Source organism: Aquarana catesbeiana, linkage group LG08, assembly GCF_042186555.1.
Source record: "Aquarana catesbeiana isolate 2022-GZ linkage group LG08, ASM4218655v1, whole genome shotgun sequence".
NCBI classification, from domain to species: Eukaryota; Metazoa; Chordata; class Amphibia; order Anura; family Ranidae; genus Aquarana; species Aquarana catesbeiana.
This window is the reverse complement of record NC_133331.1, coordinates 158574394-158589283: the sequence shown is the minus strand read 5'-3', so window position 1 is coordinate 158589283 and position 14890 is coordinate 158574394. Positions and strand designations below refer to the sequence as shown.

Here is a 14890-nt window from a genome sequence, read left to right as displayed (position 1 = left end):
GGCTCTTGGGTGGAGGCACCGCCATCTTCGGTAAGGGAATCAGGAAGTCAGGCCTTGAGGCTTGACTTTCTGGTTCCCTACTGCGTACGCGCGACTCGTGCTGATACCGTGGCTTTACCGTGGCTCCCCCTCCATTCTCACTGGAGGAGTTCTTCCCCTGGCAGCTAGGGGAGTCCCTCAGCTCCAGCAGTGCTGGTCCCTGACTGGTTTCACCAATGTTACTCAATGGGGCGTACTTATTGGGATGTTCCAGTCCAGGACCAACCTCCCTGGCACTTCCCCTCTACCCTTTCTGTCACCCATCTACTCTTTTCTAGTGCCTGCATCTCTTTGTCACCTCTTGTTACTCCACAATACCCAGCGTCCACGCTAGACACAGCCAGTTAGTTTTTTTTTTTTATGTTAACTGGTTATGACTGCTCTGCTCAATCGCCCATGCAATCTGACACTTGCAGGGCTTGTTAGTGCCTACGATCACCCCAGGTCAGCTTGCCTGTTATTGTTGCCACCACTCCCCTGTCAGCCTGCCATTCTCCCACTCCGCGGCACACTAACCTACCACTTCTCCCGGTCAGACCTATCACCTCACGGTCCCCTCTGCCTCTCTCCCGGTCAAACCGCATCCTCTGTAGGAGTCAATGGGGTGGGCGCAGGCGCTGTCCTCCATCACGCCTGTCCACTGCTTCTCACAGTCCCCCCAGGTCACCCGCTGCCGCTTCTCAAGGCCTGGGGGGAGTTGATTCGGTCCACACCTGCCGCCGCTTCTCCCGGTCTCACGCTAATTTGTTATTAGATGTCGTCCCTCTTCTAGGTTGAATGACACTGAATATTATTCAACTAGGAAGACTAGTCATAAACCATGACACAGTACCAAGTCACTTTGACCACTGATACTGATATAATATTAAATTTAATCTGGACTTTATATGTTTTACTTTTGCCACTTAATACTTTCCACACCCATGACTTGGATACTATCGATAACACTTTCACATTAACAGTTAAGTGTGAATGCAGCCTTACTAAATATGCCTGCTGATACCAGATAACTTTTCTTAGGATTGCAACATGAATTTGCAAAGTTTCATTAAATCCCATTCTTACCAACAGACATAAATATTTAACAACAGTAAATCTGAACAGGAAAGAAAGCCATCCATTTCTGATACTTACTTTTTTTGCAGTCAGGATCTGCATGAATTTTGCGCACAAGCACTCCATATTTGTATGTAGTGATATTGGGATCTTGAGAAAAGTCAAGGAATGGCTTCCCACAACTATTAATGCGTTTTATGGATTTAGGGTTTGGATCTGCAAGTTCTGAAAGCGATTTCCTGAGTTCTTCTTCATCTCTGCAGAGAAAAAGAACAAATCTTAATATACCCTGAAATCACATGATACCACAGGAGCATTCCAATATGTACACTACACCTTTAGTGGAACAGGTAATAAATTTCCTTTATTTTATATGATTTACCTGTAGCTGATGCCACAAATTCTTATTTATTTTTATTATTAATAGTGAACAAGTGATATTGCGCTAAGTGCATATAAAGTAAATAAAATTATGTAAATGACACGGATGATGCGTGACTGACACAAAGCTCTCACAACAATGTACACTTCATAACAAAAATCCAAAATCAAAACGTGTAGCGCTGTCAAACCATGCCCTTAATGATTAAAGTGCAAAAAAAAAATAAAAATCTAATATAATGCAAGATGAAAATGTGAAAAAATTCAAAAAGGAAAAAAGAAAAATTGTTAATAGTCCAAGTGTCCCAATTCCACATCCATAAGGTGAACTCAAAACGTGTGCTGATCCAATGCTCTATTTGTGAAGACACCTGGTGCTCCCTACAGGAATAGGGTAAGTATATCTGCTTACCAGATTTTTATACCCTCCAGGGTCTATATGCGCTTTAGTGAGCTTTCACCCCTCACTATGGGCTCAACTGCATCCACTACTCAGCCTGCTTAATTGTATTCCACAGATGTATACACCACAGTTATCATCAGTCAAGGAAACTTCAGAGTCCGGTCACACATTAATCATATGAAAGAGGAAAATAAACTCATTGTGCAACATTCTGACAAGTATTGCCCAATCAGCTTTCTCAAAGGCTGAAGCAGGACATTGACTTCATGCTCTATATACACTGCATTCTGTGGAGTGGCTAGCTTCCTTCCAACACAGGTCTGTGGTGGAAGAAACCCGTCGAAACTTTTTCTAGGTTTTCCAAAGTTATTATTAGTGGGGGGAGGTTTACCATAAATCACTCCATCATTAAAACCTCTTCTATTTTGTCCGTTATGTCTCTGGGGTCCATTATTAAAAACTTGTGGTCTAAATTGACCCTTTGCATCCCTCCTAAAATCTTTCTTAGGTTGTTGAAAACCAGATTGACCTAATACTACCTCATTACTTCCTCTTCTGTATTATTGTTCTCAAGTTTGTGTTTTTTATCATGCGGCCATTCTGTTGACTGAGGAGGGTGTGAGCAAAGAAAACTTTGTGCAAACAGGACCAGGAGGAGTGCTGAATAGATATCTACGCTGGTGGAGATTGTTATAAGCGATCTTGGACCCTGTAGTGGGGTCTAATCTGGAGGTGAGCAGGTTTTTCACCTAAAGGTGAAGGTTCACATGACACAAGATGAAGATGGAAGAGTTGTGAATCACTAATTACACTGTGGTGTGTCACAATTAAGTTGGGACTTTTTTCATACATTTAATTTTGGACTGAGACTATCACTGTATAATTTATTTAGAGTTATATTCACACAAAATGCATATATTTATTTTTATGCATTTTTATTGTCAGTTTGATATAGTTACGCTGCACTTTTTTTTTATGCTTGATGTATGGACTCACAGGCACAGCCCAGTTTGACAGGTGTGCAGGGACTGGTGCATGGCACCCCACAGACATTGTGCTTTGGGGCCAGGCACCCATTCCTGCTTGCCTGTCAAAGTTTGTAGTGCTGGTGAGCATGTATAGCTGCCACATCTCCATTCAATTATATAGGCTGTCTGCATTCAGTTCAATGCTAGAATAAAAAAGAAATGGCTCTTCATGCTGTACAAGGCCCTGTGCCTGTGTGATTGAGCCCTTATTGTGCATTGCAGTGCGCTGTGCTACCACAGCCAATTCAATTTAAATTGACTGAAACACAGGCAAAATTGCTCCTCTCCTATAGATTTTTTACTGCGACTATGGTAAACCCTGTAGATGCGTTGGGTGCAAATCAAAATAACATAAATAAACCATTTTAAATGACAGCATTGTGCTTTGCAATAACAAAATGCCAAAATTACCCTTTTTATGAATTATGACACAGATAGAGTAGAAACCTGCATATCTGCACAGCTGGAGGTTCCCAACATGATAAGCCAGTAAGCAGCAAAGCAGGCCACTTACTTTTTGATTGCAAAAACGCCATAAATCGTCTTTGTTTACTAACTATGTAGAAGGAGGGCCTAATAACCATTCCATTTAGTCTGAATCCAATCAAGCCCCGCATGTACTGTTATATGTGAATCTAAAGGAGAGTGTAAAACAAAAAGTGTAATGTCTGTGGCCAGCTTCAGGTCAACCAGACTTCACAAAAAACTAAAATAGCAGTTTTGGGTGAAATGGTCCTTCATTGATGGGTTTAAAACTATACGATCTGTTAAAACAGCACATTACTTATAATATATATTATATAATTATATTATATATTATAATAAAGTAGACGCCATCACAAAACCATGCAACATGTGCACGCACTGTCTGTTTATGTAACCAGTAATTAGTTTGGCAAAAATGAATATCACGTGCCAAGAAATATGAAGCATTTAATAACACCATCTGACGAGTTATGTGTATAGAGGGAAATCAACAGCTCTAATCAAGCTAAAAATGAAGAAAGCACTTCAAGGCTACAAATATCCCCACAATTACCCAACAGCAGAATATAGAATCTCCCTTCTATCGATGGTGAATATGAAGCCAAAATATGCTTTGTTTGCATTGATTTTTTTTCCACTGACAGACTGACACTATTTGTCATATCTACTGGCATGTCTCTAGCTTACAGCCTAGTAAGGGATTTATTTTAAACACAAATATGTGTTTTTCCCCATAATTTGCACTGCATGTAAAAAATATAGCAAGTATATTGTTTTATTTGTTTAAAGCATACGTCTTCAGATGTATGACAATTTAATCTGACATTAAAAAACCTGTGTACTATGCCATCAGCTGTGATATAATTTCTGCCGACAAAGCATGGTACTGAAGTATATAAAAAGAATATGAAAACAAAAATATGCTGTGTGCGCATACATACGCAAACGCACAGAGAATGAGAGAGTGTGTAAAAGAAAAAGAAAAAGAATGAATGCAAGAAAGTGAAAAAAAAAGAGATGGAAAAAAAAGAGGGCAAAAGAAAAAGAGTGAAAAAGGAAACCAAGTAAGGAGAGACAGAGAGAGACAGAGAGAGAGAGAGAGAGAGAGAGAGAGAGAGAGAGAGAGAGAGAGAGAAAAGAAGCCTTACAAATTAAATTGCCGTGAGGGCTAGAACTTTGGGCTTATATGCTTTTCCCTTTACTTATTTTATCATGGCACCTTCAAAACTCTCTTCTCCTTCCTGACCAGCAAGGTTTACTAAGACTATTGCTTGGGCAGAAAAGCTGCTTCCTATTCATGTCAATGAACACATTTATAGGATAACTTAAAAAGGATACTTTATGTAAGATTACAAGATGTGAACAGCAACTGATAAGTTCAAGAATAAGCAGTAGTGGCCTGTCCATGCGGGGTGCAGGGGCACCGCCCCCCTAATCCATGTGCCTGGCCCCTAATTTACATGCAGGGTGCCGGATGCATGAATTCCAATGGGTTTTTTTTATTTATTTATTTTTTTAGAAGTAAGTGATTAGAGCCTGAGGCTCTAATTGGCTTCAAAAAAAGGGTGGGCTTGGGGTGCAGAGCATTGCACCCTGAGCCCACCCAGTTGTGCTGCCTGTGACATAGTTGGGGGGGGGGGGGGGTTCTGATCTGACCAAAAGGGGGGGAGGCAGGCAGATTGTTTGTCAACTTCCCCCAACCCCCCAAAAAATATAGCACTGGACGCCACTGAGAATAAGTATTAATGACTGATATTAATTGGAGATTTCCAGCCTATTAAAAAAAAAAAAAACATTTTCATGATAATTTTTTCATGGAATTTTTTCATGGAAATTCCACAATAAATGTTGGTTTTAAGTGCAGGACAATTGCAGTAAAAAAAAATAATAATCTTAAAGCGATCAGAAAGAATCACCTACTATAACCACTTCAATACCGGGCACTTTCACCCCCTTCCTGCCCAGGCCAGTTTTCAGCGCTGTCACGTTTTGAATGACAATTGCACAGTCCTACAACGCTGAACCAAAATAAATTTTTTTTGTTTTTTAATTTTTTGCTAAAAAAGCAGAAAAAGGACTTTTTAACTTTTTTAAAAAAGTTTTTCTTCGTTTCTGTCAGTAAATCTTGTAAATAAGTAATTTGAAGCTGCACTGATGGGCACCGATTAGGTGGCACTGATGAGGAGGCACTAATATGCCGCACTGGTGGGCACTGATAGGTGGCACTGGTGGGCATAACTGATGGGCACTGCTGGGGCTGCTTTGATAATCAGGGCACTGATGATCACAGGACTCACACTGTCAGTGTGAGGTAAAGAGAGACGAAAAACAGCACTTCTTTGTTTACATGTGATCGGCTGTGATTGGACACAGCCAATCACATGGTTAAAGAGCTGCGTCACTGTCTCGTTACCCCGATCAGGGTCGCGCCGTGCCCTAGGGACACCGAGATCAACACTGGGGCGACGATATATGACGTTGTCCCAGAATGAGAGGTGAACATTTATGACATAAAACTATTTTCAAAATATATTATTGATCATTTTTTTCAATGCCAAAACTATGATATTTACAAATGATAGACCAGAGAAAAAGTACATTTTCAATCCAGAATGTTTTTTTTCTTATATATATATATTTACCAATATATCCTAACCTCAGCCTGGCCTAGCTAAGCTTAATCTTTAAACCTTAACCACCTCAATACCGCCATACATATATTAGGAATCGTACTGAGGTGGTTATACTGGGATCATGTGGCACTCATCATTTTATTATCCAGGGCCTCTGCTTAAAAAAAAAAAATATAATGCTTGGGGGTTCTAAATAATTTTCGAGCAAAAAAAATGCAGATTTTTACATGTACAGTACATTCGGAAAGTATTCACAGCACTTCACTTTTTCCACATTTGTTATTTTACAACCTTATTCTAATATGGATTACATGCATTATTTTCCTCAAAATTCTACAAACAATACTCCATAATGACAACATGAAAAGAAGTTTGTTTGAAATCTTTGCAAATTTATAAAAAAAACAAACAAACAAAAAAAATCACATGTGCATAAATATTCAAAGCCTTTGCCATTACACTCAAAATTTAGCTCAGGTGCATCCTGTTTCCACTGATCATCCTTGAGATGTTTCTACAAATTGATTGAAGTCCACCTGTGATAAATTCAATTGATTGAATAGAATTTGGAAAGGCATGTCAGAGCACAAACCAAGCCATGAAGTCCAAGGACTTGTCTATAGACCTCTAAGACAGGATTGTATTGAGGCACAGGTCTGGGGAAGGGTACAGAAATAATTCTGCAGCATTAAGGTCAAAATTAGCACATTTGCCTCCATCATCCGTAAATGGAAGACGTTTGGAACCACCAGGACTCTTCCTAAAGCGGGCCACCCGGCCAAACTGAGCGAACAGGGGAGAAGGGCCTTAGTCAAGGAAGTGACCAAATATCCGATGGTCACTCTGACAGAGCTCCAGCGTTTCTCTGTGGAGAGAGGAAAACCTTCCAGAAGTACAACAATGTCTGCAGCACTCCACCAATCAGGCCTGTATGGTAGTGTGGCCAGACGGAAGCCACTCCTCAGTAAAAGGCACATGACAGCCCGCCTGGAGTTTGCCAAAAGGCACCTGAGGGACTCTCAGACCAGAAAATTCTCTGGTCTGATGAAACAAAGATTGAACTCTTTGGCCTGAATAGAAAGTGTCATGTCTGGAGAAAACCAGGCACTGCTCATCACCTGGCCAATATCATGCCTACAGTGAAGCATGGTGGTTGCAACATCATGCTGTGGGGATGTTTTTCAGAGGCAGGAACTGGGAGGCTAGTCAGGAAAAGATGAATGCAGCAATGTGCAGAGACATCCTGCACTTTGGACTTCAGACTAGGGCGGAGGTTCATCTTTCAACAGGACAACAACACTAAGCACACAGTCAAGATAACAAAAGGAGTGGCTATGGGACAACTCTGTGAATGTCCTTGAGTGGCCCAGCCAGAGTCCAGACTTGAACTCAACTGAACATCCCTGGAGAGATCAAAACAAAAATCGCTGTGAACCGATGCTCCCCATTCAACCCGATGGAGCTTGAGAGGTCCTGCAAAGAAGAATGGGAGAAACTGCCCAAAAATAGGTGTGCCGAGCTTGTAACATCATACTAAAAAAAAAAGACGTGAGGTTGTAATTGGTACCAAAGGTGCTTTAACAAAGTATTGCGCAAAGGCTGTGAATACTTATGTACATGTTGTTATTTTTTATTTTAAATAAATTTGCAAAGATTTCAAACAAACTTCTTTCACATTTTTATTATGGGGTATTGTTCGTAGAATTTTGAGGAAAATAATGAATTTAGTACATTTTGGAATAAGGATATAACGTAACAAAATGTGGAGAAAGTGAAGCGCTGTGAATACTTTCTGGATGCACTGTATGTGAGAAAAGTGGTTAAACTAAACCTTACAGGGAAAATTCAAACACATTTCTATGGTCTGGTTCACATGAATGCGATTTCAGATGCAACTTCAGTTGCATGACAATGGAAATCACATTATTGTGATCGTTCACATTGATGGAGCGCAGCGCCTATTTTGAACAGGTACATGTGCTACTTTGGTGTAGCTACAGCACAAATTTGGCCATATAGACTTCATCAGAAACACACCGAAAATGCTTGTAAAAATGCATGTATATGCATTTTAGTGAGGTTTGTGTATGAAAAGCCGGTCTCCTTCTCCAACAAAAAAGCACAAAACTTCAAAAAAGATCATGCTGAAGCTGCACTAGTCAACCTAAATTGTCCTTTGTGACAATTTAGTAATGCATTTTTTAGCACCTGAATATGAGCTACAAGCTGATATATCTCTAAATAATAGTGTAACACAATTCTTGTTCTAATCAGAAATAAAGAAATAAATAGACAATATTTAACTGTATTACCCAACCAAATATAAACCAGTGCATAAAAACAAACAAGGAAAACATATATCAATCAAAAAAATTCCAATCTGTAAGTGTCCATATGTGATCAGCCTTCGCTTATTCTCAGAAATAATCCACACAATAGTGCATATTCTTCCACCATATGAAGCTTCAACAAATAGTAGTGCTGCCCAACACCAGTGCACTCTAGCATCTCACCTTAATTAAATGACCCCTGCATTACCAGTAGGTCATAACTCGCTGTATGCCCCTTTAAGAGGAATAGGGTGGAAGGTCTGATGGCCCAACTTCTGTGTATCCTCTAGCTCAATGTCAGCCTTTGCAGTCATATATATATATATATATATATATATATATATATATATATATATACATATAAATGGGAACAGAACACACCACATCTAGTGCTCTTTGTTGAAATTATTTAATATATGGAGTAAAATATTGCACTTACAGAAAAAGCACTTCAGCAGTGCTAGCTAAAATAGCACGTGTCGGCTCACAAACTCGTTAAGAGATGGCCGCAGGATGACGTCACATTCCAGGCTCCGCCCCCATATGCGCTACGTCCAGGGGTGTGGGCTTCATCAATAGGGGGTGGAGCTACACTGCATCACTACTTCTAAAATACCCAGAGCCTGGGTGGGTGATATGATATTGCCTATTTATTTCTGATTAGAATAAGAATTGCGCTACACTATTATTTAGAGATATATGATTTTGTATTGAAATCACTTTATTGGTGTGAGCAGCAATTTGTTTTTATGCCTTGCTGGTTTGGTCGCGCTGATTACATCTTTTCGATCACCTCCCCCAACCTTCTGGCAAAGCTGAATATGGAGTCCTTTCAAACTTCAAAGTGAATTATTCCAAATCAGAAACTATGGGTTTTGAAATCTCTTTCAATCTTTATCAACCTTGAAAAACAAATCTGCACCAGTTTTCATTTCAAATGGATGGATTCCCCCCATATTCTCTATTTGGAAACGAATAGTCTCAGTATTTTTGAGCTCAAGTTCAGTCCACTAAGCAGAGCATTCAACATAGACTTCAAATGCTGGGACAGAGAAATTATTCACCTGGTTTGGACAAAATAGTATCATCAAAATGAATGTATTTACTCCAAGCGCTTTAGGTGAAATTCCCTAGGGGGTTTCTGAAATATCTACAAACCAGATTCCTAAATTTTATCTCGGCTGGTAAGCTGGCGAATAAATACAATGTAAAGGAAGGTGCTACTTAAATGCTAAACCAATGTACAATAGTATTAATAACACCACATCATCATCATAAATCAACCATCAAAAAAAGTCCATATACGAGTAATTTTCCCAACCACCGTGCCTTTAACCACTTCCATACCATGCAAATTCCAGCACTCCTCTCCTATATGTAAAAATCATAATTTTTTTTGCTAGAAAATTACTCAGAACCCCCAAACATATATATTTATGCCCTAGGGAATATAATGGCGGTCATTGTAACTTTTTATGTCACATGGTATTTGCGCCGCATCAATTTTTCGAACGCAATTTCTTTTGAAAAAAAAAAACACTTTCATGAATTAAAAGAAAATGCAAAACAGTAAAGTTAGCCAAATTTTTTGGTATAATGTGACAGATGATGTTACGCCGAGTAAATAGATCCCTCACATGTCTCGCTAAAATTGCACACACTCGTGGAATGGCGCCAAAGTTCGGGAACTTAAAAATCTCCATAGGCGACATTTTAAAATTTTTTACAGGTTACCTGTTTAGAGTTATAAAGGAGGTCTTGGGCTAGAATTATTGCTCTTGCTCTAACGTTCGCAGTGATAATGTACATGTGTGGTTTGAACGTTTTTTACATATGCGGACGCGACCTACGTATGCTTTCGCTTCTGTGTGCAAGCGCACGGGGACAGGGGCGCTTGAATTTTTTTTTTCTCTATTGTTTATTTTAAATTTTTTTATTTTTACACTTTCCCGTTAAAAAAAACATCCCTGTAAACATCCCTTGTAATAGGAATAGTGTGTGACAGGTCCTCTTTATGGAGAGCTGTGGGGTCTATAAGAGGGGATGGGAAAGGCTGGCTAAGGCTCTAAGCAGCATGCGGGGAGGCTGTGCCAGCTCCCAGTCCAGGCAACTGGACCGGGCACATCGGCTGAAGATGGATCACAGGAGTGCAGAACAAACTGCACTCCTGTGATCCCTAGGAAAAGTATAGCTAAAATAGCTTTATACTTAATTATTACAGGTACTAATATAGCGCTGCAATGTATGCAGCGCTTCACATATATATTTTACATTCACATCAGTCCCTGCCCTAAAAGATCTTACAATCTAAGGTCCCTAACTCACATTAATACATACACATACTAGAGCCAATTTAGACAGGATCCAATTAGCATGTCTTTGGAGTGTGGGATGAAACCCATGCAAGCACAGGGAGAACATGAAAAACTCTTTTACAGGTAACATTAGGAAGTGGCCTGAAACACTTACTTTAGGGGGCGGTACTTTGTGCACCACAGTGAAGAGTGGGTATGGTTTTTATTGTGGTAAGGGGGTTTATATGAGTGCAAAAGACTAGGATCACCTCCGGGCACACTAGGTAGAAGAGTAATGCAGCGTGTATAGCGCACCGTGGCGAACAGTGGGTGTGGCCAAATTTCATTGGGAGGGGTTTATGTTGGGAGGGGCTTAAGAAGCGTGGTTAAATGAAACAAAAACCTTCTTGTACCCATAAAATATGCTTAGATAGCTGTGCCACAAGTAAGAGTTTTACAGGCATGTATTCACCTCTGCACAATCACATTTTTAAAAATAAAAACTCTTCCATGAAATATGATTTTGTGTACACTGAAAAGAGAGCTAACAAATTGTCTGAGCCTACCTTAACCGCTTAAGGAACAGCTGCTGTCATTATACTGCGGCACGTTGGCTCTCCTGTGCGAATCCCCATAGGTGTACGTCACCGCTTTAAGAGAAATAGGGGGGCGCGCGTGACGCCGGAGCCGATGTACGTGGCCGGCAGCCGCGATGTTCGCCGGCCACCCGTGATCGCTCCACAGAGAGCCAGAAAGGGAATCTCTCAATGTAAACAGACAGATCCCCGTTCCGACAGGGGAAGAGAGACAGATCTGCTGTTCCTAGTGATTAGGAACCACGATCTCTCTTCTCCTCTAGTCAGTCAAATCCCTTCACAGTTAGAAACACCTCCCAGGGAACACATTTAACCCCTTGATTGCCCCCTAGTGTTAACCCCTTCCCTGCCAATGACATTTACACAGTAATCAGTGCATTTTTATAGCACTGATCGCTGTATAAATGTCAATGGTCACAAAAATGTGTCAATCAAAAGATTGCTGCCATTACTAGTAAAAATAAATAAAAATGCCATAAATCGATCCCCTATTTTGTAGACACTATAACTTTTGTGCAAACCGATCAATATACGCTTATTACGATTTTTTTTTTACCAAAAATATGTAGAATACATACTGGCCTAAACCGATGAAGACATTTTATTTATTTTTTGGGATATTTATTATAGCAAAAAGTAAAAAATATATATATATATTTTTTTTTTTCAAAATTGTCACTCATTTTTTGGTTATAGCGCAAAAAATAAAAACCGCAGAGGTGATTAAATACCACCAAAAGAAAGCTCTATTTGTGGGGAAAAAAAGGACATCAATTTTGTTTGAGGTACAACGTCGCAATTGTCAGGTTAAGCAACGCAGTGCCGTATCGCAAAAATGGCCTGGTCATTAAGGGGGCAAATCCTTCCGGTCCCTAAGTGGTTAAAGAATTTCATTAAAATAGTCAGGGACTGCTTACCTACCATCAGCTGTTGAGACATTTAACGCTTTGGTCAGATGTATGTAGTGTACAATATAGCTTATACATTACAGGAGTGTGTCATGTACAATATAGTGTCTGTTAAGCTGTCCATCAATGGTTTTTTTTTTTTTTTCTGTTTAGCCAGCAGGGCCCTCCATGCACACAAATTAGGTGGATGAAGGAATTCAATCCCCCCCCCCCGTTCAGTCTGTCCCCCAGTACAATAACCCCTCAAGTCAGTCTGTCCCCCAGTATAATCCCCCCCTAGGTCAGTCTGCCCCCAGGATAATCCCCCCCCCTCCAGGTCAGTTTGTCCCCTGATACAATCCCCTCCTAGGTCAGTTTGTCCAACCATACCAGGTCATTCATATGAGGCATAATAAAGTATGCACCCGTGTGAGGGCTGCATTTACGTGCATGGGTATTGCACAGGTGTTTCCGTGCATTCCTGTGCATGCAGTCCAATTCATGTCAATTGGGACACAGTGGCTGCACGGACACAGTTGCTGCTCTCAATCTGACATCCACGTGGGTGCATGTGCACAGCCCCGAACACAGTGTGGGGTCAGGGACACACATCACCCCTGCTCTCCATCCTGAGCTAAGCACTGATCTCCCGCCACCCCAGCAGCAGCTGTAGCTGGCTGGAGGGGGAGGAGGGGAAGCTGGCCAGCCGTGCTGTGGGGTGGGGGGAAGAGGGGGAAACCGGGGTATCAGTACTGTGGTCAGGGAATTTTCCAAGAGGATGATTGGAACATCATGGGGGAATATAGAAGGAGAGTCTGATTCCTTCCAAGGCTCCTCTGCAGCAGGCAGGAGGGGGAGGAGGGAAGCCAGCCAGCAGCGCTGGAGGGAGGGATAGGTGGGGGGCCAAGTACAGAGTGGAGTGTGGAAGCAGTTGGGATCTATTTGCGGAGTTAAATCCCCTTGTGGCTCCCTTGCAGCACTTGAAGCCGGCGGGAGTGCACAGGAGGGGAAGCTGGCAGCTACAGAGGAGCGGTGCTGGGAGGGCACATAAAAGCGAAGGTGGGCATTTTAGAGGACAGGTGGAGGAAGCAGCTCCTCCATGTGTGTAATGTGTGAATACACAATGGGCCCCACCTCCCCCATGGCCCATGTCACACATTGCACCCATGAATGATACACCACAGCTTACTTTGCGTTTCTTTATTATTAGTGGAACCATTGGTTCGAATAATATTCTTTGTACGTGATGTTCTTTGGTACTAATTTATAGTCTGTGGGAGATATGATTTACAACTAGAATTGTTGATTCTTTGTTACCGTGTTATACCTGACAAAGGATAAGATCCTCATGGGCCTGAGTTTATAACGCTCTAAAATTAATCAACAAGGTGCTGCAAACTGGACAATATACTCTCTCTCTCATATTATATATATATATATATATATATATATATATATATATATATATATATATATATATATATATATATATATATATATCTTTACACATACACACACCATTGAGTTTGCAATCCTCTCTAGGGAAATATCTAAACATTAAACTGTGAACAACTGTAGAACGGCAGTTTCTGGCAGCTTGTTCCCCCTCCCCCCCGCCCAACATTTTTCGAGTTCAAAAAGTGTAACAACATTCCATAAGTACAGGGAAACAGGAAACACATCATTCAAATTAATACAAACTAACCAATCAAACTTTAAAGCACTGTGGGATCCCCACTACCATACATCACACTACATGAATAGACCTTACTAATATATGATCATTACAAAGAATCTTAAAGAACAAGAAACAATAGAAAAGCTTTGAGAGCTTGTTCAAACCACAATTTCAGTGCTTGGGATGTGTTTTTGCATATGCATTTACAATGTTTTTGTTGCATTTTCAATGCAGTCCAGTGTGTTTTTTCCTCTCTTTTTATTTTGACCGGTGAAAAATCTTTATTTTCATTAGGACAATGTGCATTCTGGTTTGTTGAAAGCACTGGAACTGACAACACTGGTGTGAACTAGGGCCATTGGAATACGTAGCAAACACTGTGCATGCAGTCTGGATACAGTTTAAAAACACACTGGAAAACATCTGGGTGAACCAGCCTTAAATCATTTTATAGGTAAACAAAGCAAAATGTAACAATTACAATCACTGTATGACAGTTTACAAAAATTAAAACACATTAAAGTTTTGACCAACCAAAATGATGCAATGCTGATAATTGGTTTATACACCAAACTTTTTTCTCTTGAGTAAGAGAACCCAATCACCCAATTCAGGCATCTCATTGAGCACCATATATCAAAGTGTGCTTTTTAAGTGAACGATTGTGAGATGGGGAGATTGGAATGTTTCTGAAATATGGAACAGAGGTGTTGGGTGATTCTATCCTTGATTTTCTGTGCCATCTGTCCAACATAGATCAGATTACAGGAACATGTGAGGACAAATATCACAAATGATGATAAACAAGAAAAAGGATTCTTAATCCATAAAATCTCATCGGTGGGGGATGTCTGAAAACGTCTCCCTTCAATAGCAGGGGACATTGGACACATCCAAGACATGGCTATGAACCCTCCTTAAAACCAAGAATGGACTGTTTTTGAAAATTTGCTTTAATAAACCAATCACGTAAACATTGGTTAAAACAGCTATTTGGGCATGTGTTGGAAATTGGAAATACTCCCTGTAATCAGAAAAAACGTTTCTTGTTTCATCCCGAAGACTGGACAACTGCAAGC

General features: G+C 40.5%; 1 protein-coding gene across 4 annotated transcripts in view; it reads right to left on the bottom strand.

The window, feature by feature from the left end:
* Positions 1-14890, bottom strand: part of PSD (pleckstrin and Sec7 domain containing) — a 765102-nt gene that overhangs the window by 27270 nt on the left and 722942 nt on the right. For all 4 annotated transcript variants that reach the window (XM_073596605.1, XM_073596606.1, XM_073596608.1 and 1 more), the window contains one exon: positions 1174-1352. In XM_073596605.1, the coding sequence (XP_073452706.1) occupies positions 1174-1352 (179 nt within the window). The remainder of the gene's footprint in view (positions 1-1173; positions 1353-14890) is intronic.